Genomic DNA, 25,035 nt, shown 5'->3' on the forward strand with positions numbered 1-25,035 from the left:
CGGTTAAAGTCATCTGGACTTTAAAGCCTGGAGCCTGAGGTTGAGGGAGGAGGGGATATGTGGCCAGGGGCTTAACCAGCCCCCTCCCTCTGCCAGGGATTGTGTAAAGGAGAGACCATGAGAAAAAGCAGATATTCTCTTCATGCCCAGGGAAGGTTAACGAGAATATGATTCTCATCTGTCTGTGAGTTCTGCAAGACAGGTGGATAGACTGTTAAATGGAAATTTGGACAAGAGGCCTAATAATAGAGGGAACCAACATCCCATCCTTGGAGATGGGGTAGTAGAGCAAACTCTGGTGTAGTTGGAATTTGTCAGAGTGGGAAGTGTTTGGATCATATTGGACAAGTTAAGAATCCACTAGATTAAGGAAATGATGATAAAGACCATGGCATTTACTATATTAAGTAGGTGTGAAGCCATATTCTAAAAACTTTCCAAATGTGATTTAATCTTCACAACCAGAGATGGCTACTATTATTCTCTCAATTTTACAGATGAAGAAACCGATACTGAATGAAATTAGGTATTTTGCCCAAGATTACACAGTTTGTAAGCGGTCACAGATGGAATAGAAGAACCCATAGACCCATTCCCTACCCTTTCCCACCCCAGCCCATTCCTGCCATATCACCACCACCACCATTTCTTCTTTCTCCAAGTGTCCTTTCCAGAACCACATAGAAAACTTTAAATAATGGTAAATACGCAGGTTCCAGAACTCCCTTTCCAGCCAACTGAATCATGATTGCTAGAATGCCATCTAGAGACCTGCTTTTAAAATCCATCACGAGCTCAATACTTGCTAATAGGTCAGGGGTCCCAGAAGGGATTGTGACTGAAAGAGGAGTCGGCGAAATGTTGAGGAGGGTGGTCCAGGAAAGGATCCGAGAACCCAGGAGAGACGTCCAAGGAGTGGTATCAAAATGAAGCAGGTTGTGGATAAAGTAGAAGGCTGGGGCTGGGGGTGGGGGGGTGCGGAGGTGGTGATAAAGGTGGAGTCTGAAGTCGAAAGAGGGCTCTGGGGTCGGAGGAAGTATGAGATAGAATAAGGATCTTGGAGTCCAAGAAGGGGTCTGAGGTTCGAGGAGTCTGGTAATAGAGACAGCATCTAGGGTCGACGAGAGGTTTGCGGTCAGTGAACTGGACTGCGAGCCTATGAGGGAGCCTGGAGTCTGAAGAGGCTTCTAGCTCAGACTGGAGAGAAGAAGGGGTTTGGTCCCTGGGCTGCGTGAGGTGCCCCGAGCCACTAAGGTCGCGCTTACTGCGTGCTCTTCCCCTCCTGACTCCCCACTGCGCGACCCGATCGTCCTCCAGGCTCTGCATCCACACGCTCAGGCCGACCTGCGCGCCCGGTGCAGGCCGATAACGCTGAGCAGGAGGGGCACGTCAGATCCCGACACCTGGGTCAGGGTTTGAGGCGCCCCCTCCCGGCCGTGCGGGAGCTCGGCCCCGCCCTCCTCCCTCCCGGCCCCCCATCCCCACCCCCGCCCGGCCCCCGCCGCAGCACTTCCGGCAGGCGCTGCGCTGCTGGGGGGCGCGGGCGAGGATGGCGGCGGAGAACCAGGCCAGTCAGGAGAGCGCCCTGGGCGCCTACTCGCCGGTGGACTACATGAGCATCACCAGCTTCCCGAGGCTGCCGGAGGATGAGCCGGCGCCCGCGGTCCCTCTGAGGGGCCGCAAGGACGAGGATGCCTTCCTGGGAGACCCGGATACCGGTGAGGCCCGCTTGCCCCATCCCTGCCCCCTGGGACGTCTGTGGTCCTCCTTCATCTGCGCGGAGCATCACCTCCAGCTCTGTCTCCCTAATTCATTCCCTTCCTCCTGGACCTCGCCCTTCTCCTCCCTTGTCTCTGTTAATTTTCTGGTGGGGTTGGGGATGCATCTCTGCCTTGGAGGCTTAGGATGCGACAAGGGAGAAGAATGCCTGGGACTGCAGTAGGAGGGGTTGGGGTTACCCCTTGGGAAGAACCAACTAATAAGAAAGGAATGTCGGAGGGGACTTCCTAAGGAACAGTTGTGATCACCCAGCAGAGGATTTTCTCTAGTCACTGAGATCAGGATAGGAGAAATCAAGTCAGAGACTGCAGCAGGATGGATAGAGGCTGGGTCTTGAGAAGAACTTCCCCACAGCCAGGGACTGTGGGAAGGAAAGACCATGAGAAGAAGCTGAGAATCTCTTTATGTCCAGGGAGGGGTAACGAGAATATAACTCTCAGTTGTCTGTGAATGATGAGTATTGGGAGACAGGGGGATGGACCACATGACCTCTCAAAGTCCTTGGGGACCAGAGCACCTTCACTGCCCTGTGGATACCTCACCCAGAGCAGTGGATCAGGCCAGAATGTTAGTAAGGTACCCTGCCCCTAGCAAGCAGGCTTCAGAATTTTACTGTGTTATCTTCAGTGCTCTACAGGAACTGCAAGAGGTGGGAATAGGGAGGGAGGAGACAGGACCTGGGGGAGACCTGGAGCTGAAAGCTCTCTGAGCAGTTTTTCCCTAATGCTCTCTCTCCTGTCCATGTGGCTCAGCTCTGTCCTCCGCTCCATTTTTCATTCTCCACCCCCCACCATCCCTCATTCCCTCAACGTCACTTCCTGGCGTTAGAGCATCCTTCTGCTTCACTCTCTCTTCCTCTCAGTGCCTGCACTTGAGCCCTGTCCCTTACCAGCCTGGCAGATTCTGCTTCTCTGGCCCAGCCCTCTCTAGCCTGGCCCTTCTGTAGGCTGACAACCACCAATTCTTCCCCCGTCCACAACTCTCCAGTCACCTGGCTCTGACTAGCAGCCCCTGTCAACCTGACTCAATTGTAGCCTACATGGAGGGGATTTGAGGGGACCATTGGGAGGCTTATGGCCATCACATGTCAAAGCTGCAGATTAAAACTTTTTTTAAAGGGAGTAGCCTGGAATCAGGAGGAAGCGGGAGAGAAATGGGAGGAAATGTCCTGGTGGATACCAGGACTGAAACCAGGTTCTTTATACAGGAGTCAAGAATACCACTTCTGGTCCCAATACTGCCCCGACTCACTGTGTGTCTGTGGGCACACATACCCTGACCTGGGCCTTAGTTTTTTCTTCCAGCTCAAAACTGGGAATGCCTGTCTCCCAGTCCAGAGATTGGAAACCCCTAATATGTTTTATCCTTCTTTCCTATGAATGTCTTAGCATTTGTCAAAACTGGTGATTGTTTATTTGGGTGACTTTTGATTACAAGCCCTATGAGGATGGAATCATGGCTGTATTGTTCACCATCCTTTATGCACCATCCAGCACAGTGCTAATCTCTCAGCAAAAATTGTTGAAGAAATAAATGAATGGGAAGAGAAGGTCTCAAGATGAAAGAATGGCAGGGGAGGGAGTTCTCAAACCTCAGTGAATTCCTTAAGGAGTTAATACAGGTTCTGCCCACAACTGTACAAAAGTCCTGCAAAGACCGTGGTCACTGGAGTTTCTGGGAGCCTGCTCTTTAGGCCAAGTTGTGTGCTAAGGTTCTAAGGATCTTGCCATCCTACCTGTGTAGTTCCCGTCGCTATTTTCCAAGCCCCAAGGCTCCTTTAAATCGGCGGGACCACCCTATTGGCTAACATGTCCTCCTATATTCTCAGTCTGCTGGTTCCACTGGGTGGCACTGCCCTATCCTCTTATGCAGGACTTTGGTTGTGCCCAGCTAGTCTCTAGTCTGCTGTTTCCCAGAACCAAGTGTCAGGCACCCCGCAGTAGGCTCTGTGGGTAACGGAACTAGATGGTGACCTCTCCAAGATTGGGGAGAACTTTCTTTACTCTTTTCTGAGTTCCAGGCCTGTGTGTTCTTCTCTTTCCCAGACATCTGCCTCTAGATGTCCTGCAAGTCCTTTACCTTCAGCATGTTCTGTGCTGTTCTCATCATCTCTTCCCCATACACCTGTTCTTCCCCCAATGTCACTCTCAGTTAGGGACACTGCCATTCGTCCTGTCCCAAGGTAGAAGCCCTGGAGCCACCCATGGTTCTCTCCCTTCCTCTCATTTCTAGATGGTGATCAGATGCTTTCTGTCCCCCTCCTAAGTATCGTCCAAATTCCATCTCACCATCCCTGGCATCACCACTGTAGACTAAGCTGCCATCCTTTTTGATCTGTATTACCCATAGGCTTCTAGCTATTCTTCCTGCCTCATTCCCTGTTCCCCACCCCTCCCAACTCAATCCATCCACCACCCCCCATTTCTGATCATGTCACCCCCTATTTCAAAAATCTTTAACGATTCTCCCCTCAAGGGAATAAGCGAGCCAGGTATGATCCCAGTCTCCTGCTAAGCTCTCTCTCCTGAGTTCTAGCAAATAAACCATTTTAGGGTTCGTTTCTTATGTGCTGTGCTGTGCTAAGTCACTTCAGTCATGTCCAATTCTTTTTGACCCTATGAACTGTAACTTGCCAGGCTCCTCTGTCCATGGGATTCTCCAGGCAAGAATACTGGAGTGAGTTGCCATTCCTTCCTCCAGAAGATCTTCCCAACCTGGGGATTGCGTCTGTTACACCTTCTGCATTGGCAGGCGGGTTCTTTACCACCAGCGCCACCTGGGCCCCTCGTCTCTCATAAACCCAGCTAAAACTGAGAATGTTACTGGGTAGCATAACTGAAAAGTTCAGGATATAGGGCTTCAGGCATAGCTGCAATGAAGTACTTGAAAAAGAATTGGCTTTTCTCCATCTTTTGCTTTGCCTTCATTTTTGTGGGCTTCATCTTCAGAAAGCCTCTCATCTTGTGGGGGTAAGATGCCCCCAGCAGTAACAGGTTTACATCTTACCATCTTAGCAACCTAGACAGAAAGAAAGTCTTTGTCTTTCCCAGTATTCTAGCAAGCAACCAAACAACAACAACCCCAGAGTCTGAGTATCACTGGTGCGGTTGCTGGTCACATGCATCTGAACCAATCACTGTACTGAAGTCCCTGTTCTGATTGGCTAGACCTAGGTTATATACTCACTCTGGTCAGGAGGAGGGAATGAGGAATGAGAGAGGGGAATTGGTGTTCTCTGAAAGAAAATTGAATGAGGAATGGTGTCTAAGCAAGTAAAAATTAGATGCCTATTAAGCCAACTGCCTTTCAGATAACTCCTGCTGTTGTCCCACAAATTCAGAATAGCTTAAAGTTAAACTCATTTTTCTTCTTCTGAAAGACTTGTTTCTTCTGGTCCCAAACTAGCCTTTTCCCAGTGTCTTGCTATTGTCCTTACACATCAGTAAAATCGATGGTATTTTCTCTGCACCACTTAACACAGTTGGTACCCAGTAAATATTTTTAATGAATAAATGAAAAATGATATTCACTTATATATTTATATTATACATTCATGTGTAATATACATTATATTATATGTTTATATTATATATGAATATATGTGTTTATAGTATATATTCATATGTTATATATATTTATATCTTCATAATAAATGATTGGTAGAATAAGAAGACTTGAATATATCTAATTGTGATGGGGCCATAGCACCTTTATCTTCTGGCTCCTCATATCTGATTGGAAAAACAGATTTAAGGACAACTGCCTGGAAATATGAGCTTGAATTAGTGTATCAGGTTCATTTTTGAGGATAGAACTGGCTCCTGATGCCATGTGGAGCAATGGAAAAGACGTTTTCAAGTTATGGAGACTCTTGATTCTGCTATCGGTTTATTTTTTGCTCTAAGCAGGCAGTATCACCTTCTTCAGCCCCAGTTTACTTTTCTGTATAATGGAGAAAGTGGGCTCTCAGAAGTTATGGGAGTGGAGGGAATGTATATAAAGTTCCTAGTATAGTTAGCATCAATAAATATAAGTTCAAAACCCTTTTCTTCATTTGAAACCTCTAGGAGACAGGGAGAGTTCTGGATCCACAGTGGGAATTTAACACGTTTGTTGAGTGAATTCCAGTTTTATTTACAGAGTCTGGTGCTGAGGGTTGGAAGCAAACATAATCAACTGAGTTGTTGTTGTTTAGTCGCCAAGTTGTGTCCGACTCTCTGTGATTCCATGGACTGTAGCCCGTAAGGCTCCTCTGTCCTTGGGATTTTCCAGGCAAGAATACTGGAGTGGGTTGCCATTTCCTCCTCCAGGAGATCTTCCGGACCTAGAAGGACTGAACCCGCATCTCTTGCATCTCCTGCCTTGCAGGTGGATTTTTTACCACTGTGCCACCTGGGAAGCCTGCAAACACACACACACACATATTCTTTTCCATCATGGTTTATCACCGAATATTGAATATAGTTCTCTGTGCTATACAGTAGGACCTTGTCATCCTTCTTTTTCTTCAGAGTACCTGCCACAACTCGTAATAATATACTTCTTTGTTTACTTGTTTATTATCTTCTTTCCACTGGCTTTCAAAACCCATAAGGGCAGAAACTGTCTGCTCCTTTCCCCTAGCATCTAGCATGGGACCGGACAAACAGCAGACCCACCATATTTGTTGAACTAATGGATGGACGGATGGATCAGGGAAACAAGGTTGGAAGCCAGGGCCTGTCCACTAGGTTTATGGAGCTGCCTCGTGGCCTAGAAGGCTGGGCCCCAGCTAGGGCAGGATCTGGTTTCCAGGGAGAGCCCAACCCCCGCCTCTCCAGGAAGTGTTCTCAGCGCTGGGTCCTGGGTCCCAGGCAATTTGGTCTAGGGACGGGAAGGAATCCATCCATCCTGCTGCCCAGTTGGGGGGGGGTCCCAGTTTTTTTCAAGCTGGGACCACTCCCCACCCCCACTCCGCCCTCCCTGGGGTGCCTCGGAGAGACGTTGAAAGAGGGGCAGTGCTGTCTGGTGGCGTCTGTTTGACCCGGGCGGAGAAAGGGGAGGGGGACGCAGAACAGCCCCGCCTAGAGAGCGGGTAGGGCCAGGTGAGAGGAGCCCAGACAGACCCCCGGCCCGCCGCCCGCAGACCCGGACTCCTTCCTGAAGTCGGCGCGGCTGCAGCGGCTGCCTTCCTCGTCGTCGGAGATGGGCAGCCAGGACGGGTCGCCGTTGCGAGAGACGCGCAAAGATCCGTTCTCCGCGGCGGCGTCCGAGTGCTCCTGCCGCCAGGATGGGCTCACGGTGATCGTCACGGCCTGTCTCACCTTTGCCACCGGGGTCACTGTGGCGCTTATCATGCAGATCTACTTCGGGGACCCCCAGGTGAGGGGTGGGGGGGGAGCGGAGAGGGAGCGGAGAGAACCAGGGGAGGAGGGGTGAGGAAGCACTGGAGGAGACCGTGGGAACCGAGGGCGGGCTTGCGCGATGGAAGGGGGTCAGCAGATAGAAAGGGGAGAGGGCGGTGACTTGGGGGGAGGAAGGTCTCAAGGGAGGGGCTCCCGGGGGTGAGGGGGACAGAGCTCACAGAAGGGGATGGAACGGATCGGGTCGGGGGCACACTCGTAGGCAAAAGTCTTGGGGATAAAAGGGAGGTCTCCCATCCCCAACCTCTGTTGGAGGTCCTGGGGTTAGTGGTGGTGCCTTAGGGAGGTAGGGGGCTCCTACTGTCCCACCTAGTTCCTTGTCCCTTCCAGATCTTTCACCAGGGCGCTGTGGTGACTGATGCCGCCCGCTGCACATCGCTGGGTATCGAGGTGCTCAGTAAACAGGGATCCTCCGTGGACGCGGCTGTCGCAGCGGCGCTGTGTTTGGGGATCGTGGCTCCGCACAGTTCCGGTCTGGGCGGGTAAGAAGCTCCCAGCTGTGAGGGATGGGGTGCCCCAGGGCTACTTCTGTCTCTTGGTCTATCATCATGTGGGAGGTCTAGTTTGAGCAGAGGGGAGATGGCCCCAGTTCCTTACGTTTGCTCTTTCTACAACAAATCTTACCCCCTTGTCTTTTCATGGAGTCAGAGGAGGTGTTTTTCTTTAACTGGGAAAATGACTTCATAAAACTATAAACTGAGGTATACATCTGGGAGTATGTTGTCATTAATTAAGACTGTGATCCTTAAACTTTTAGGATTTACAAATCCTTAAATCCCTGTGAGTCTGATGAAAGCAATGAGTCCTCTAACCTCCAAAAATACACTCTCCCCCTCTGTGGGTTCATGCATGCTCATTCGCTTCAGTTCCACTCTTTGCGACCCAATGGACTATAGCCCTCCAGGCTCCTCTGTCCATAGGGATTCTCCAGACAAGAATACTGGAGTAGGTTGCTATGCCCTCCTCCAGTGATCTTCCTGACCCAGGGATGGAACCCACGTCTCTTAATCTCCTGCATTGGCAGGTGGGTTCTTTACCACTAGCACCACCTGGGAAGCTCCTACCACAGGGTCAGTTCAGTTCAGTTCAGTAGCTCAGTCGTGTCCGACTCTTCGCGACCTCATGAATCACAGCACACCAGGCCTCCCTGTCCATCACCAACTCCCAGAGTTCACTCAAACTCATGTCCATCGAGTCGATGATGCCATCCAGCCATCTCATTCTCTGTCGTCCCTGTCTCCTCCCACCCAAACCTCCTAAAACAGAGATGATAAACTGGCCACCCACAGGCCACACCCAGCACACAGCCTGGTTTGGTTTGCACCCTTAAACTTTTAAAAATTTGTTTGCTAATATTAAAAAATTGAGAATTTTCATAAAAATCTAGATCTCTAATATTTCTTGGACAGTCAGGAGACCTGATAACACTGAGCCTTCATTCTCATGTGGCTGCAATTATCTGGAGCTGAATAGAAGCTGCTTCCCATGATGGGGCTTGTACTGTCCACTTGGCCATAGTTCCTACCACTCCCTTTTGTTTATCTGTCCTGCTTTCTCTATTACATAAGTCGGCTGCAAAGCAGTTATCTCAGATGTAACCCCCATCTCAGATGGAAACAAACCATAGACAAGGGACAGGCTGACCAAGTCCATATCTTGGCTCCTGTAAGACCAGCCCTCCAGGCCCTAACTTTTGTGTACAGTCTGTGCTTACATAATTCAGTCCTGGGAGAGGGAGCAAGGCCATACCACAGAGGCAGGTGCAGGAAGCTGGCAGGGGTCCAGCTTGGTAGAGGAGGGGGGAAATGGGGGAGGGGGAGTAGAATGTCCTGCTCTCCCAGTCTCTGGGTTTTTCCTAATCAGGGATTAAAGTATCCAGTAACAGGCTGGAAGAGGCCATGGATTCTGGGTTCCCAAATCCCTTGATTTCACTCCCCATCTTGGTCAGGTAGCTCAGGCTCTGAACCCCTGTTGGAGAGGGAGCTCAGACCCCTGACTCTAGTTGACAAACAGACTACAGCCATCACCATGGGGGAGGTTGAGGAATGGCAGGTTAATGGTTCAGAGGAGTGGCATCTTATCATCACCCTCTCTCTTCTGTGTCTATCCTAGTGGAGGAGTGATGCTGGTACATGACATCCGACGAAATAAGAGCCACCTAATTGATTTCCGGGAGTCTGCACCTGGGGCTCTCAGGGAAGAGGCCCTGCAGAGATCCTGGGAGACCAAGGTGGGGACCCTGGTGAGAAGGGGGAGGTGTCTCCCTTTACTGCCCTTCTGCTAACCCCAGCATTACTTTGCTGGATATTTACTATGGAGACAAAGAAAAGAGTTAAGTAGGATGATCTCAGGCCATGAGGGAGATAGGCAGCCCCCCCAAATAAAATAATGCACAAAAAAATCTGAGTGATTGATAACAGGAAGTACAATAACACCTGACTTCTCTGGCGACCTTGCCTACCTGGCACATAAGAAGGAAGAAGAAAGGCCACTGGGTAGTCTGAGATGTCACAGAATAGCTGCATTATCACTCACACATCTCATTCTGAGGCTGTTGTCAGAGATTTTCCCAGTCCCTGACATATTGGAAGATTATAGAGGAACTGCTGGAAGCAAACCCACTGTCTACTGTGTGCAAAGGAGGAAATAGAATAACTCGGAGAAATAGATATTTAGTGCAGTAGCAAAAGCCCAACACACCCCTGAATTGTCATAGTTCAGAGTAATGGTGGTGTGATAATGGAAAGGTTAAAGGAAGGTCCCTTGTCCACTGTTCTAAAAGACCAGAGTAGGTATAATCCAATATAGACAGGTTTCCATCTCAGTTGTTGTCTCGGCCCTTAAAAGGGTTTGCTTAATTTATAAATCTCTTGGTTATAATAGAGAAAGGAGGCCTTTCTGCATTTACTGATAGGAAATCAGGGAGATGGGAGGAATGCATGCTGGGGACAGCTTGTCCCTCCTCTGGGATACTTGGCCTGTGTCTCTCCCCTGTGCCAGCCCCCATCCCTGGCTTGGGGCTCTGCGGAGTTCAGCCCAGCACCCCCCCTTCCAGTGACCTGGTCTCCTCTCTCCCTCACCTGCCCGCCTTGCCCAGCCCGGGCTCTTGGTGGGGGTTCCCGGAATGGTGAAGGGGCTACACGAAGCTCACCAGCTCTATGGCAGGTAAGGATTCTCCCCCTGGGGACCAGGGACCCCTGCCTGCACTCCTCCTTGGGTGGCCTTCTCCTACCTTCCAGGATTCTTCCCTTCCCAACTTCCCCCTCCTAATATCCCCTTCGGTGGCCAGGACTCTCCTTCCCAGGAACCCCCCCTCCCCCCAGGACCCCTCTTCCTTCCCCCAGGACCTCCTCCACCCCCTGCTCTCCGGCTCCCCCAGGCTGCCATGGTCCCAAGTCCTGGCCTTTGCAGCAGCTGTGGCCCAAGATGGCTTCAACGTGACCCATGATCTAGGTCAGTGGGGCCTGGGGGTGGAGGGAAAGGCATGAGGTTGATGGAGAGGGGAGAGGAAACCTCTGTGATTTGGGTCCGAAGCCAGGAAGTGCCTCTCTTCCGATTGGCTTCTCAGACCCCCCTACCCACACCACTGGTACCTTCACTGTGTGTGTGTGTGTGTGTGTGTGTTCAGTTGCTTCAGTTGTGTCGGACTCTTTGCAGCCCCATGGACTGTAGCCCACCAGTGTCCTCTGTCCATGGGATTCTCCAGGCAAGAATACTGGAGTGGGTTGCCATTCCCTTCTCCAGGGGATCTTCCTGACCCAGGGATCCAACCCGTGCCTCTTGCCTGTCCTGCATTGACAGGCAGATTCCTTACCACTGGGCAACATCTCTGAGAGAGTCTCAAATCAGGGGATCTGGGAGGGGTTCATATACAACCCACCTCCTCAGGCTCCTGGAGGGGCCTGAGATCTTAGAGCCGACCTCTCAGCCCTCATCCACCCTACCTGTTGCGGGTATAGTCCCTACACCCCCAGCCTAGCCGCGCGTCCCTGCCTGCAGCCCAAGCCCTGGCTGAACAGCCGCCACCCAATGCGTCTGACCGCTTCCGTGAGACATTCCTGCCGATGGGCCACCCACCACTACCTGGATCTTTGCTGCGACGGCCTGACCTGGCAGCCGTGCTGGAGGTGCTTGGCACCTACGGCCCCGCCGCCTTCTACGCAGGTGGCAACCTCACACTGGAGATGGTGGCTGAGGTAAGTGCCTGTAGCACGTCCCCAACCTCCACCCCGCCTCGGAGGACCCTACTTTGGGGAAGTCCTCTTCCCCCTTGCTTCCCGCTTTCTTTCTACATGTGTTTACTGGGGATTCCATGCACTTGAAATTCTAGAATAGACACAACTAACCTCAGAATCAGATCAGTGGTTTGGGGATTGGAGGAGTTGACTGGGATGAGGCACGAAGAACCTCCTAGGGTGATGAGAATATTTTGTCTTGATTGATAGGGGTATCTTTGAGCTCCCCAGTGTTGGGACCAACCTGTACAGTGAGCTGTCCTGGCCCTCCCAGGCTTAGTGGAGACACAGGATCAGCCTCAGCTTCCCTGAGCCCACAGTCCCATCCTGCTCCCTGGGTTTTCTAGGGAGAGACACAGCCGTCACTGGTGACTCTCAGGATTAGGGAAGATGGACACAAGGGCTTATCAACCTACTCCAAAGAGTCTTAGTCTGAGGCAGTAATGGATTCTGAACTATTGTTGATAGTTCAAAACCACCAATGGAAAATTATGTTCGAGATAAGGATTCACGGACCAACTGAGTGATTCTCTCATTTGTGCATTGGGAGTGGGAATTAAACAGGCCCATCATTCATTCTACATTCATGGAGCACCTGCTCTGTGCTGGGCACTGGTGTTATGGATGTGGTGATAGACACCCATCTCAAATGGATTTCCCTGGAAAGCCCAGCAGAGTACTGGCTTTAGATCTCCTGGGTCCAGGGGCTTCATACATACTTGGTCAGTCTCTCTCTTTTTCCATCTCAAAACTCTATTTTCCTCTATTTGAAGTCAGATCCTTTCCACACCTGCTCTTCACCACCCATCCTTCCAGCAAGCCATCCCAGAGAAAGCCTTCTCACTCCAGTAGTTCTAGCAAAGCCTCAAGTCTAGGTCTCATTGGCCTATCATGGGCCTATTCCCAAACCAATCACAGTGGCATGGAAAAGAAATGCCCTGATTAGCCAGACCTGGGTTGCATATCTTCTCCTCGTGGTGGAGAAAGGAATGAACAAAATTCTAACAAAAGACCACCAGAACTTTCCCACAGTTGAGTTTATTAACTTATCAGACGAAGCCAAGAAATTCAATGTGTAGATCACTGAAGGGTAGTTTAGAAGCCAGAGGTTTCAAGTTCTAAAAAAGTACTAAAAAAAAAAAAAAAAAGGAGGGGATTCCTAGTGGTTATAGTAATTTAGGATTAAAAAATAGCATGTTGGATAGAATGAGCCCATAGGTTTGTACAAGATTGGATCATTGGTCAATGGAGTGCTCAGTTAGGTCCAGGAAGGGGCTGTTCCTACCAGGGTCATCCATAGTTCATGATTTTGGAGTGACTTTAGTTGATTGTAGTGAAATGCAGAATTCAGTTTTGATGTCTCCTAGGCAAGTGCTGCCGTAAGTGGAAAATCTTTCTTCTACATAGGCAGGGGGCAGTATGTGCAAAGACATAAAGTCACGAGTCCAGCACCTGCAGGTCACTCTGGTTGCTGTACAGAGCTCATTGGGAAGCAGCAGGACATGAAGTAGGAGAGGTAGGCAGGGGCCAGGTCACAAAGGGCGTTGGATGCCAGGCTAAGGAGGTCATTCATAGATCGTATCTAGCACAACACCTGGCACATACTGGGTGCTTATCATTAGTGCTTTTTCCCTTTCCTTTTTCCTTGCGTACCCACAGCTGATGGGGTTCCCTAAAGCTCATGATGGGAATTGCAGAAGGCACAAAAATTGTAAACATTTGATCTGTGTGTGATCCAAACATATACCTTAAGCTAAACTGCATACTCCCAGTGTGGTGTGTGATTCACGGTGGTGGGGGGTCATTCTCTCCTCTCCAGGCTCAGCATGCAGGGGGCGTCATAACTGAAGAGGACTTCAGCAACTACAGTGCCCTCTTGGAGAAGCCTGTCTGTGGCGTGTACAGAGGTGACCTCTCCCCCAGCTCCCAGGGTCCCCATTGAGGAGAAGCCTCCCAGTTCATGGCCACATCCTTTTGGCCTAGTGGCTTCTCCCCATTTCACAAGAGAGAAACTGAGGCAATGAGCTGCCTAAGCAGCCAACCGTTGAAGCAGGCCAGAGCCAGCCTACCTTCTGAAGTAGTCGTGGGGTCAGTTACCCCAAATATTTAGGATATGGAGAGGGAGGTCTGGTCAAAGGCTGAAGCCTGGGGTTTGGGGTTCTGGCCGTAGGTTTTCTTGATTTGGAGTCTGTGTTGTCTCAGCCCCCTCCCCAGCCCCTCTCTCACTGCCTGGACTTCCTAAGACAAGTCCTTAAGACTAGTGTCCATCTTAGACTTCATGTTAGAACAGACTCTTCAAGACAGTCAGAGGCCCACCTCCTCCTTGAGGCCCTGGGGAGGAAAGGAACTGAACCTACCAAACTCAAAACCATTGAGGAACCCAAAAAGTCAAGTTTATGACATGGGTGAACTCCATGTTTGTTGAACCCAAAGTGGTGGGCTCCTGGGTTCCTCAGAAGGCCCTCAGGCCTTCTCTCCTCAGGAGGCCCAGATCACCTCAAGCTCCAGCAAAGGCTGCTTCTGTGTTCAGGTTTCCAGGCCTCAATCTCTTAGGCCTGATTCCTCTGCCAGAGGGGGTGGAATATTGAGCAATGGGTGAGCGTAGCCTTGGAGCCAGAAGACCTGGTTTTGGGTACCAGCTGTGCCATTCACCTTAAAGAAGCCACTTCCCACTTTGAACCTTGTTTCTTTCCTTAAAAGGGAGATAATAATAGCACCTGCCTCTCAGGATACCATGAAGAGTTGATGAGATGATGTTGGAAGTTGCCCTAAACAGAGTGGGCCCTGAATGTGTCATATTTGATTTCCATTTGCCCTCCCCAGACTAGGTTCTCTTGGAGATGCCAGTACCTTGAGTACTCTGGGCTCTCCTTACCTCTTATAACTTTGGACCAGCTGCCTCATTTTACAGTTTCCTCACCTGTAGAATGGGGATGATAACAGTACCCATTTTGAGGATTAAATGAGTTAATTAGTGTTATTTGTCAGGTATTATTATTCCTTTGATATCCAAACATCTAATAACAGAGACCTCAAATTGGAAGAGTGTTTCCAAGAAGTTTCAAGAGTGGGACCAGCAGGGGCCCTGAGGGAGGAGCTGAAAGGAGACATGGTAGACCAGAAGTCTGGACATCTGAATACCTGTCTCTGTTCTGCCAATGGACTGCAGTGTGACTCTGGGCAATTCACTGTTTTTCTGAGCCTTAGTTTCCTCTTAAGGAAGAGGAAACAAAAGACAAATGTTCTGGCCCGGCCCTTGACTCACCATGTGAACTTGGGTGCGCCCCTTTGCCTCTCAATGTGCTTTCCCTATCTGATGAGGAGGTTCAATGCAGTGGTCTCAAGTCTGTGTGATGGTGGGATGTGGAGATGCCTTGACCCCTCCCCTGCCATCGGTCATTTCCTGTCCTTTCAGGCCACCTGGTTCTCAGTCCCCGACCCCCACACACAGGCCCTGCCCTCATCAGTGCTCTCAACATCCTCGAGGGCTTCAATCTCACCAGCCTGGTATCCCGGGAGCAGGCTCTTCACTGGGTGGCAGAGGTAAGGCTGACCCCTTCGCTCCACCTGGGCCTGGAGACACAAGAGTTGGGGGGGGAGGGGCGTGCTGCCATAAGGCCTAACTAAATCACCTCCAAGTTTCCTCACACAGGAAGATCCTGGTGCGGGTGCTGGGAGGGGCTTGGCAGCCTCTTCACACCCCTGCTCTGTTTACAGACCCTGAAGATTGCATTAGCTCTGGCCAGCAGACTGGGTGATCCCATCTACGATTCTACCATCACTGAAAGCATGGATGACATGCTCAGGTGGGTCCCCAGGAGCAGGACCCTGAGGACGACAGAGGTGGTGGCAGGTGTGGGGACAGAATCAGGTGAAGCAGCTGGTGGAGCAGTAAGGCCCGCAGTCCCAAGTAAATGTCAGCTCAACCCCAGCTCACAGTGTCACACTAGTTGCCTCGCTGTGTGCCTCAGTTTCCCCATCTGTACAACAAGGTGGTCTACTTCATACAGCTCTCAAATTTTTTTGATCCCAGTGAATGAAAGTCGCTCAGTCATGTCTGACTCTTTGTAACCCCATGGACTGTAGCCTGCCAGGCTCCTCTATCCATGGGATTCTCCAGGCAAGAATACTGAAATGGGTTACCATGACCTCCTCCAGGGGATCTTTCCGACCCAGGGATTGAACCCGCATCTCATACGTCTCTTGCATTGGCAGGCAGGTTCTTTACCACCAGTGCCACCTGGGAAGAAGGAGCTTTTCTTCTTTTTTCCAGAAAAGCCTGAATAACATCTAAATAAACTCATTCAATTCAATAACTATTTCCTGTTTATTTGCAATATGCCAGGAATAAGTGAATTTCTGTTCTCATAGACCTAACAGTTCAGTAGTGGGGCAGGGGCTGGGGAAAGCAGGTATTAATCAAATAATTGCACAAAGAGACTCTACAAAGTGTGGTAGGTTGGGGTAAAGAGCGCCCAGTGTGTGTTCACCTCCTACTTCTTATCTTTTCAGCAAAGTGGAAGCTGCCTACTTCCGGGGCCAGATCAATGACTCCCAGACAGCCCCTGTCCCACTCCTGCCCATCTATGAGCTCAACGGGGCTCCAACAGCTGCCCAGGTGTTGATCATGGGCCCTGACGACTTCATTGTGGCCATGGTCAGGTATGTCAGCTCAGATCAGAACCTGGCACAAAGGATCATTGGGACCAGGAAGGAGGTGGGGGTTGGGTAGGAGTAAGAGCAGGCTCAGGGCTCACCTGGCCCTGACCTTGGTCCCCAGCTCCCTGAACCGACCCTTTGGCAGCGGCCTCATCACCCCCTCGGGGATCCTGCTCAACAGCCAGATGCTGGACTTCTCTTGGCCCAACAGGACTGCTAACCACCCTGCACCCAGCCTGGTAGGACCTCGCTTCCCTTCTCCCCTGGGGACCCTGAGATCTAGGTAGAAGGTGCAGTGGCATGACTGCCCCTCCCTCCCCACTTCTTCTAGGAAATTATATTATCAAGAAAAATGGCTAAACAACCTATCCACTTCCTCCCCAGCCCAAGTCCAGGGCTTAGAGCTTGATGGATCCCAAGAAACCTCATCCCATTCTGCCACCGTCTCACTGTGTGACCCGGGGAAAATCTTGTCCCCTCTCTGGGCCTCAGATTCTTCACCTACTGTACAGTGAGGATACTGGCCACCTTGGGATGCTTTGGGTACTTTGCAGAATTAGCAGTCTATGACTGTGTGATGCTGAGCACTGAAGGGGCGCTGAAGAGGGACCCAAAGAGAAAAGAGATATGAATTATTGTCTGTTGTGAGAACAGTGTTCTTAGCATCCTGCGGGCTGGGTCCCAACAGGATAAAGACAGATATAGAGATGCCCAGGGTGGGGATGAATCTGTTCCTTCTCACGGTCCTCTTTCTGGGCTTGATCCCTCTCTTGCCACCCATGGTAGCCCCTTAGCAGCCCCATAGTTCAGGGGATCCATTATCTACCTCAATTATCCAAGGACCCTGCCCATTTCACAGATAGCAAACTGTGGCCTGGGAATGGGTGTTCCCATGAAAACTGGGGCTGTGGAAGGTTCAGGAGAGGGAGAGATGTTGGAAGAGTGGTGGAGTAAGCCTTTCCACCTCTTATTCCCCTGTGATCTCTGACAACAGGAGAACTCAGTGCAGCCAGGGAAGCGGCCACTGTCTTTCCTGCTGCCCACTGTGGTCCGGCCAGCAGAAGGACTCTGTGGGACCTACCTCGCCCTGGGGGCCAATGGAGCTGCCCGGGGCCTCAGTGGCCTGACCCAGGTGAGGTTCCCCCAGGTAGGCCTTTCATGGCCAGGAATCAATCTGTGACCCAGGTTGTGGATGCCCCTTGTGTCTCTGACTTGTCCTCATCTCTTGTTTATTTATTTTGTGGAGCTTCCCCAGTGGCTCAGCAGTAAAGAATCCGCCTGCAATGCAGGAGATGCGGGTTCAATTCTTGGGTCGAGAAGATCCCCTAGAGGAGGGAATGGCTATTCACTTCAGTATTCTTGCCGCAAGAATCCCATGGGCAGAAGGGCCTGGCAGGCTACAATCTATGGGGTTGCAAAGAGTTAGACACAATTGAAGCAACTAAGCACGTTTATTTTTGGCTGTGCTGGGTCCTTGCTGCTGTGTGCAGGATTTCCTTAGTTGCAGCAAGCAGGGTCCACTCTTCCCAGTGGCGTGTGAGCCTCTCACTGCGGTGGCCTCCCTTGCTGCGGAGCATGGGCTCAAGGCATTGGCTTCAGTAGTTGCAGCTCTTCAGCTGCAGAGCATGTGCTCAGTAGCTGTGGCCCACTGCCTTAGTTGCATGCAGAATCTCCTTGACCAGGGATTGAACCAGTTCCCTTTGCATTGGCAGATGGATTCTCAACCACTGGACCACCAGGGAAGTCCCTGTCCTCATCTCTTAACTCATGCAGCAAACATGGGGTGCGGCTGCCTTGTGGCAGTCCCCTCCTGAGTGCTGGGGACATGAACTCCGTCATTCTTAGTAAAAATGGAGCCCTGAAGCTCCATGTCATCCCAAGTTTCGGGGAAATCACAGGGTCAGTAGAATTGAGAGGTCAGAGAGCATCTGGGCTGCCTGGGTTCTGTCAGTGTCAAGTCCCATTGTGCCTCTAGTCAATATCCGAATAACAAGCAGCCCTCTTCAGGGTCTGACTTTGAAAGGGAGGGCCTGCTCCCTTCTAAGACATCTCACTACAGTTCCATGAAGGTCTTGAGCATCTGTTTTATGTGCCAGACCTGTACTTTGGTAGATGATGAGTTAACAAACCTGGGCTTTGGAATCAGACCCCTCTGGGCCCCAGCCTAAGTGCTGCCAATTTCCAACTGTGTGGTGTTGGGGAATTCACTTAACCTCTCTGAATCTCAGTCTCCTCATCTGTAAAATGGAGATAATAACCAATAGCTAACATTCATGGAGATTTTAGCAAGGACAGGCAGTGTTATATGTGTTAACCTTATAACCTTCCCAACTTTGGGAGGAATCCTTATTTCTGCTCCATAGATGAGGAAATTGAGACCCAGAGAAGTTAAGTTCAGTTTAGTAAGAATGGGCAGGCAAGTAGGGGAAGAAGGTGGGATGAATTAAGAGTAGCACTGGCATATATATATGTGTATATACACACTACTCTGTGTAAAGAACTGGGAGGGCTCAGCTTGGTGCTCTGTGATGACCTAGAGGGATGGGATGGGGAGAAGGAGGCTCAAGAGGGACAGGATATACATATACTTACAGCTGACTCACGTTGTTGTTCAGCAGAAACTAACACAACATTGTAAAGCATTCATCCTCCAGTCTAAATTAAAAAAAATAAAAGGATGGGCAGGCAATTTGATTGCAGAGCCTACTCACACTTCCAACCCCAAAGCTGTAAGTATCTGCATAGTGTACCCTCTTCTGGCCAAGAAGAAGGGAGGAGAGCCGCAGCTTGTATTAGAGGAGACTGGGTGCTAGTGGTGCCTCTTTCCTAGTTCTTTCCAAACTCTGGAATAAATCCGTTTTCTTCTCTGGCCCTTGGTTTCCCCTCTGTGAAATGGAGACAGTTGTCACAGGCCTGCCTGTCTTCTGGGGCTGTTCAGAAACTCAGATGACACCCCTGGTGTAAATGTTTCAAATACTATGGAGTCTGGACCAGGGGCGAGGGCTGTGGAGGCCTGAACCTACACCTCTGGGACAGCCCTGACTTCTGCCCCTTGGCTGCCTGCAGGTACTGCTGAACGTCCTGACCTTGAACCGGAACCTGAGTGACAGCCTGGCCCGTGGTCGCCTGCACCCGGACCTTCAGACCAACCTCCTGCAGGTGGACAGTGAGTGAAGAGCGAAGGTCCCCATGGGGTGGTCACAGGGCGGGGTGGAGAAAGGGGCTCCTCCAAAGGGCACCCCTTCCCCGACCAGCACCAGCTCCCTGCCAGTGAAAGTCAGGTTTCTTTCGACCAACTCATATCAGAACAGTAAAAGGTCTGGGAATTGAAATCTATTCTGCCGTTTCCTGTCTGTGGCCTTGCAAAATGCAGGTCTCTATTCTGAGCTTTAGTTTTCTCATTTGTAAAATAAGATATAGTTGTTCATTTTTCAAGCTGTTCATTCAACAGTTGTACTGAATACCTACTGTGTGCCAGGTATTATCCTGGGTGCTGAGGACACTGCATTTATAGGCTTACAGGAAAATAAAGAAACATGAAAAAGTGAAATAAATTCTCCGCAGAGCATTAAAGCAGGATGATATATATGATGGACTCCATGATTGGGGAAGCTTTCTCTTTGGTGACATTTATATCTGAAGAGTGGGAAAGAGGCTACCAGGAGAAGAACTGTGGCAGGAATGTAGGCCAAGGGAACAAATGCAAAGAACTCACTGCAGGAATGGACCTGGTGGTTTAGGAGTAGAAAGGAAACCAGGGTGAATGAGGGTGAGATTAGATCAGAGAAGCAGGCAGGGGCCAGATCAAAGACTTTACAGATTATGGTGAGGAGACAGACTTTCCTCTAAGAAGGATGGGGGCTTAATTTTGGACCCCGCTTAATTTCATAACTGGGGAAGTATGTGTACCTTTGAGAAGTTTTTATTAGAACAATGTATTATGCTAGTCCAAAAGGGATACAGAACTGAATGAGTCATGGTCCTTACTTGTTCAGTCTCTGCATTTTACAGATTAAAAAACTGATGCTCACAGAGGTTATTAATTAGTCAAAGGTAAACCAATAAATCGGAGAAGGCAATGGCAAGCCACTCCAGTACTCTTGCCTGGAGAATCCCATGGATGGAGGAGCCTGGTAGGCTGCAGTCCATGGGGTCGCTAAGGGTCGGACACGACTGAGCGACTTCACTTTCACTTTTCACTTTCACACATTGGAGAAGGAAATGGCAACCCACTCCAGTGTTCTTGCCTGGAGAATCCCAGGGACAGGGGAGCCTAGTGGGCTTCCGTCTATGGGGTCACACAGAGTCGGACACGACTAAAGTGACTTAGCAGCAGCAGCAGCAAACCAATAAATGGCAGAACCAATATCAGATACATGCCAAAGGTAGTTTTTTTTACTCCATGGCTCTTGATATCTCCTGGACTGAGTAGTTACACCCTGTAGTTGGCCAGTGTCCCTTGGATCCCAGCTGATGGGTAATGAGGTCAATTCCTTGAAAATGAATATTGCTCAATTACTATCTTCTGGTCTCTATTGAGACCAGATAGAGTTACTAGCTGGTTACTAAGTTACTGTGGGGGTGAGGGGTGCTTATCTCATCCCTCCCTGGAAGGACACACAACTCTAAGGATATGGAGAGTAGAGGCTTGGTGAAGGGAAAATTCACCCACTTGAGGACTCTGGAAGGCTTTATGGAAAATGTAACAACTAGCTGAGCCTTGATGTATGAGCCTAAATTTGGCATGTGGAGGTAAAGAACACTTTGGACCATGGGGAGGGTGTACACCTTGGGCAAAGACAGAAAAAAATGGTTCAGAGAGTCGGCAAGAGGCCAGCTGAACTAGAGACATGGTTTCCCAAACTTCAGAATTTATCCAGTACCTTCATGACTTTTGCCACATTTGCACACCATTTAAAGCATTATTTACATAATGTGTGTCTACAAATGGACTTCCCTTTTCACCTAAGTGTATTTTAAAAGTAAATCTTACAACCACAAATGGAAAAATGGCATCATTTGCCACAAACAGATGGTAAACAGCTATAAAAATAATCAAATTTTTTAGGTTTTAGATGTTTTTGCTCACAGATGGTTCTGAGGTCTGCTCTGTCTCAAAGAAAAAGATTAGAAATGTTAGATACTAGACTGGGATGTAGTCCTTTCTATTATTGAAAGGACTAAAACTGAACCCCAAAGGGAATATGTTTCCAACTTGGTGATGTAATGTTATTTAATGTGTGTCTTTATCTCAAGAAGTACCCCCAAATCACCCCATTTGGGAAATAAGAAGATCAGATTTTTGTTGAGCAGTGGGAGGTGAAGATACATGGCATACCATGAAGGTTCATGTTAAGAAGTATGGACTTTATCTAGTTGAACAGGGGGCGAATATGACTTGATTTGTTTTATGTAGGGAAGGTGTATTGAAAGGAGGAGAACTTAAGTCAGAGAAACACAAAGAAAGTGGCTGGGATAATGGTCCATGTAAGAGATGATGAAGACCTGAACTTATGTAGGAGAGTGAGATTGATTTGTTCATTTATCCATTAAATTTTAAACATTTACTGTGTCCTCACTCTATCCTAGGCAATGGGGATCAATAGTGAGCAAGACGGCATTCTTGCCTTCAAAAAACTTGTTTTCTAGTGAAGGGAGACACAGTAAATACATAAACAAGATGCAGGTGGCAGTAAGTACTTTGAAAGAAAATAAAGCAAGGTAAAGATGACAGGGGCTGCTGTTTTAGAGAGTGGTCAGGAAAGTTCTTGAAAACTGGAATGAAGTATGAGAGCCAGTTCTGTGATTATTTAGTAGGAGAGCATTGTAGACAGAGAGAATAGCAGATACAAAGGCCCTGAAGTAGGAGCATGTTTGATTTACTTGAGGAATGGCAAGGAGGCCAGCTTTCCTGGTAGCTCAGACAGTAAAGAATCTACCTGAAATGCTGGGGACCCAGGTTTAATCTCCGGGTTAGGAAGATCCCCTGGAGAAGGGAATATCTACCCAGTCCAGTATTCTTGCCTAGAGAATTCCATGGACCGATGAGCTTAGCAGGCTACAGTCCTTGGGGTTGCAAAGAGTCAGACACAATTGAGTGACTAACACTTATTTACTTAAGGAGGCTGCTGCTAAGTCACTTTAGTCGTGTCCGACTCTGTATGACCCCATAGAAGCTCACCAAGCTCCCCCTTCCCTGGGATTCTCCAGGTAAGAACACTGGAGTGGGTTGCCATTTCCTTCTCCAATGTGTGAAAGTGAAAAGTGAAAGTGAAAAATTAAAGTGAAGTTGCTCAGTCGTGTCCGACCCTTAGCGACCCCACAGACTGCAGCCTACCAGACTCCTCCATCCATGGGATTTTCTAGGCAAGAGTACTGGAGTGGCTTGCCATTGCCTTCTCCGACTTAAGGAGGCTAGAGCAGAGTTAATCAAGGAAGATAGTAAAAGGAAGGGAGAAGAGGAGTTTAAAGAGATATGAGTTTCCTGATAATGTCGGGCCTTAGAGACTTAGGTGAGGATTTTGGTTTTCATTCTAAGAATCATCAAAATTGTTGGAAGATTTTGAGCAGGGAAAGTGACATGGTCTGTCTGACTAATGGCTGCTATGTGAATAGGCTGTAGGGAAGCAGGACTGGAAGTACAAAGACCAGTTAGTGGACTGTTTGGTAATGCTGGCAAGTAATGATGGCAGCTTGGCCTAGGCAGATGGAATGAGACCCCCAAAACCAAGCCCTCTTTCCAATATTAAGAATGACCACACATTATTGATCATTACTATATTCAAGGCTCTGAGTTTTGTGCTTTGTGTGTATTATCTGCTTTAGTCCCTGTTACAACTTTATGTGATAAGTTCTCAGATAATACCCATTTTGTACATGAGGAAACTGAGGCTCAGAGAGGTAACACAATTTGCCCAAGGTCACACAGCTCGTTAGAGCCAGTGCTCTAAACCAGTGGTCCCCAACCTTTTTGGCACCAGGGATCAGTTTCGTAGAAGACAGTTTTCCCATGGACTAGAGTGGCTGGGAGATGATTTGAGGATGATTCGAGCATATTACATTTACTGTGCACTTTATTTCTAAAGCTTCCCTGAGAACTCAGTTGGTAAAGAGTCTGCCTGCAATGCAGGAGAGCCCGGTGCGATTCCTGGGTTGGGAAGTTCTCCTGGAGAAGGGAAAGGCTACCCACTCCTGTACACTTGGGCTTCCCTTGTGGCTCAGCTGGTAAAGAATTCACCTGCAATGCAGGAGACCTGGGTTCAGTCCCTGGGTTGGGAAGATCCCCTGGAGAAGGGAAAGGCTACCAATCCAGTATTCTGGCCCAAAGAATTCCATGGACTGTATAGTTCATGGGATTGCAAAGAGTTGGACACGACTGAGCGACTTTCACTTTCACTTTATTTCTAATCTAATGCCACTGCTGATCTGACAAGGAGGTGACAGTCCATGGCCCGGAGGTTGGGGACTCCTGCTCTAAACTCTCTGAATGTGTGTATGTTGGGGAATGGTTTTCAGGTGAGTTCACAGAGGAAGAGATTGAGTTCCTGGAAGCCAGGGGTCACCACGTGGAGAAGGTAGATGTCTTATCCTGGGTCCATGGCAGCCGGAGAACCAATAACTTCATCATCGGTGTGAAGGACCCTCGGAGCCCAGATGCAGCCGGAGCTACCATCCTGTAGAGCAGCGGGGTGGGGCGGGAGTCTCTGCTCCCTGCCTTTGCATGTTCCTAGAGTCCCTCCTTCTCCCAGGTTTGGTCTCAGAGGGACCCCAGGGATGCCCCAGATCAGGGGCCAGAGGGGATGCTTAGCAAACCCTATCCCAGAGTAACAGGAAAATTCTCCATCTGGAGGCCTGTGGTGGTGGCAGTGGTGGTGTCAGTGTCCACAGGACCTTGAGGAGTCAGACTGTCTGTCTGTCTCTTTCCCTCAGCCATGCAGGCCCTGAGCTTAGGGATGTGCTTGCAAACCTTTTTCAAGAGTCCTCACCACCCCAACAATGCCAGTTGGGCCTGACCTGGCCTTGTCTTCCAGCTCCTTTCTCCTGTCCCCAGCCTCATTTCTTAAATGACTAGGATTTTTTTTAATGGACCATCCTAGGGAAGCAAGTGGGGGAGGGCTCTTCTCCTCCTCCCATCAGGTTGAGGTGGGGGCCTTACATCTGGGGGGCCCCAGGGTGTGGGGTAGGGTGGGGGTGGGGACCAGCTCAGGGGCTTCCATTTGCAAAAGAGAATTAAAGAAAGAATATTGCTTAACCATGGCTCTGACTTGATTTATGTTTCGTTGTGCTGGGAGGGGAATGAGAGAGGAGACCTTGGCTCACCTTATCCCAATAGCCCTGACTCCAGGGCAAGCTGGAATGAACTTTATGGAAGTCATAACAATATCTGCCATCTATCCAAGACTGCTTCCCAGGTGGCGCTAATCGTAAAAAAAAACCCACCTGCTAATGCAGGAGATTAAGAGACTTGAGTTCAATCCCTGGGTCAGGAAGATCCCCTGGAGAAAGGCATGGCAACCCACTCCAGTTTTCTTGCCTGGAGAATCCCATGGACAGAGGAACTGGTGGGCTACAGTCCATGGGGTCGCAAAGAATCAGACATGACTGACTTAACACATAGCAGGCATCCAAGACTAAAACTAATAAAAATAATAACAATAATTATAATGATAGAATCTATTGAACACTTACTGTGTACCAGGCTGTATGCTAAATGCTTTATGTGGATAATATTAATTACATTATAAATCTTCATTACAGACTTCATGAGGTTGGTACTGATATTATTCCCATTTTACAGATGGCAAAAAGAAGTTAAGGAACTAGTTTAATGTTCCTCCTGTATTAAATGGAAGAATTGGGATTCAGTCTCAGGATACTGAACTCCTAATCTATGCTCTTAACCATTTGAACATCTTCTAGGTAAACTGTTTGTTATAAAGCATACTTTACACAGTATATAT

At 49.3% G+C, this 25,035-nt stretch overlaps 1 protein-coding gene across 2 annotated transcripts; it reads left to right on the forward strand.

The window, feature by feature from the left end:
* Positions 1-1,544: 1,544 nt before the first annotated feature.
* GGT7 (gamma-glutamyltransferase 7) lies at positions 1,545-24,241 on the forward strand. Of its 2 annotated transcripts, none has more exons than XM_055425581.2 (15): positions 1,545-1,718; positions 6,905-7,140; positions 7,512-7,663; positions 9,294-9,411; positions 10,279-10,346; positions 10,561-10,634; positions 11,181-11,377; positions 13,236-13,323; positions 14,832-14,959; positions 15,134-15,222; positions 15,929-16,078; positions 16,197-16,314; positions 17,070-17,207; positions 19,142-19,241; positions 23,591-24,241. In XM_055425581.2, exons 1-15 carry the CDS (start codon positions 1,550-1,552, stop codon positions 23,752-23,754), a joined length of 1,989 nt encoding a protein of 662 aa, XP_055281556.1. In that variant the 5' UTR covers positions 1,545-1,549; the 3' UTR covers positions 23,755-24,241. The 2 variants fall into 2 exon arrangements, with proteins under 2 accessions (XP_055281556.1, XP_088700490.1); XM_088844364.1 differs by having other exon boundaries at positions 19,142-19,234.
* Positions 24,242-25,035: the final 794 nt, after the last annotated feature.

Source organism: Moschus berezovskii, chromosome 15 (genome assembly GCF_049115385.1).
Source record: "Moschus berezovskii isolate FMDL1 chromosome 15, NW_MosBer_1.0, whole genome shotgun sequence".
In the NCBI taxonomy this organism is placed as follows: domain Eukaryota; kingdom Metazoa; phylum Chordata; class Mammalia; order Artiodactyla; family Moschidae; genus Moschus; species Moschus berezovskii.

Excerpts from the sequence above, each read along its gene's own strand:
- GGT7 (XM_055425581.2), top strand. The coding sequence starts at position 1,550 with ATGGCGGCGGAGAACCAGGCCAGTCAGGAGAGCGCCCTGGGCGCCTAC. Across the intron at positions 11,378-13,235 it reads CACTGGAGATGGTGGCTGAG|GCTCAGCATGCAGGGGGCGT; the intron begins GTAAGTGCCTGT and ends TCTCCTCTCCAG. Across the intron at positions 19,242-23,590 it reads CAACCTCCTGCAGGTGGACA|GTGAGTTCACAGAGGAAGAG; the intron begins GTGAGTGAAGAG and ends AATGGTTTTCAG.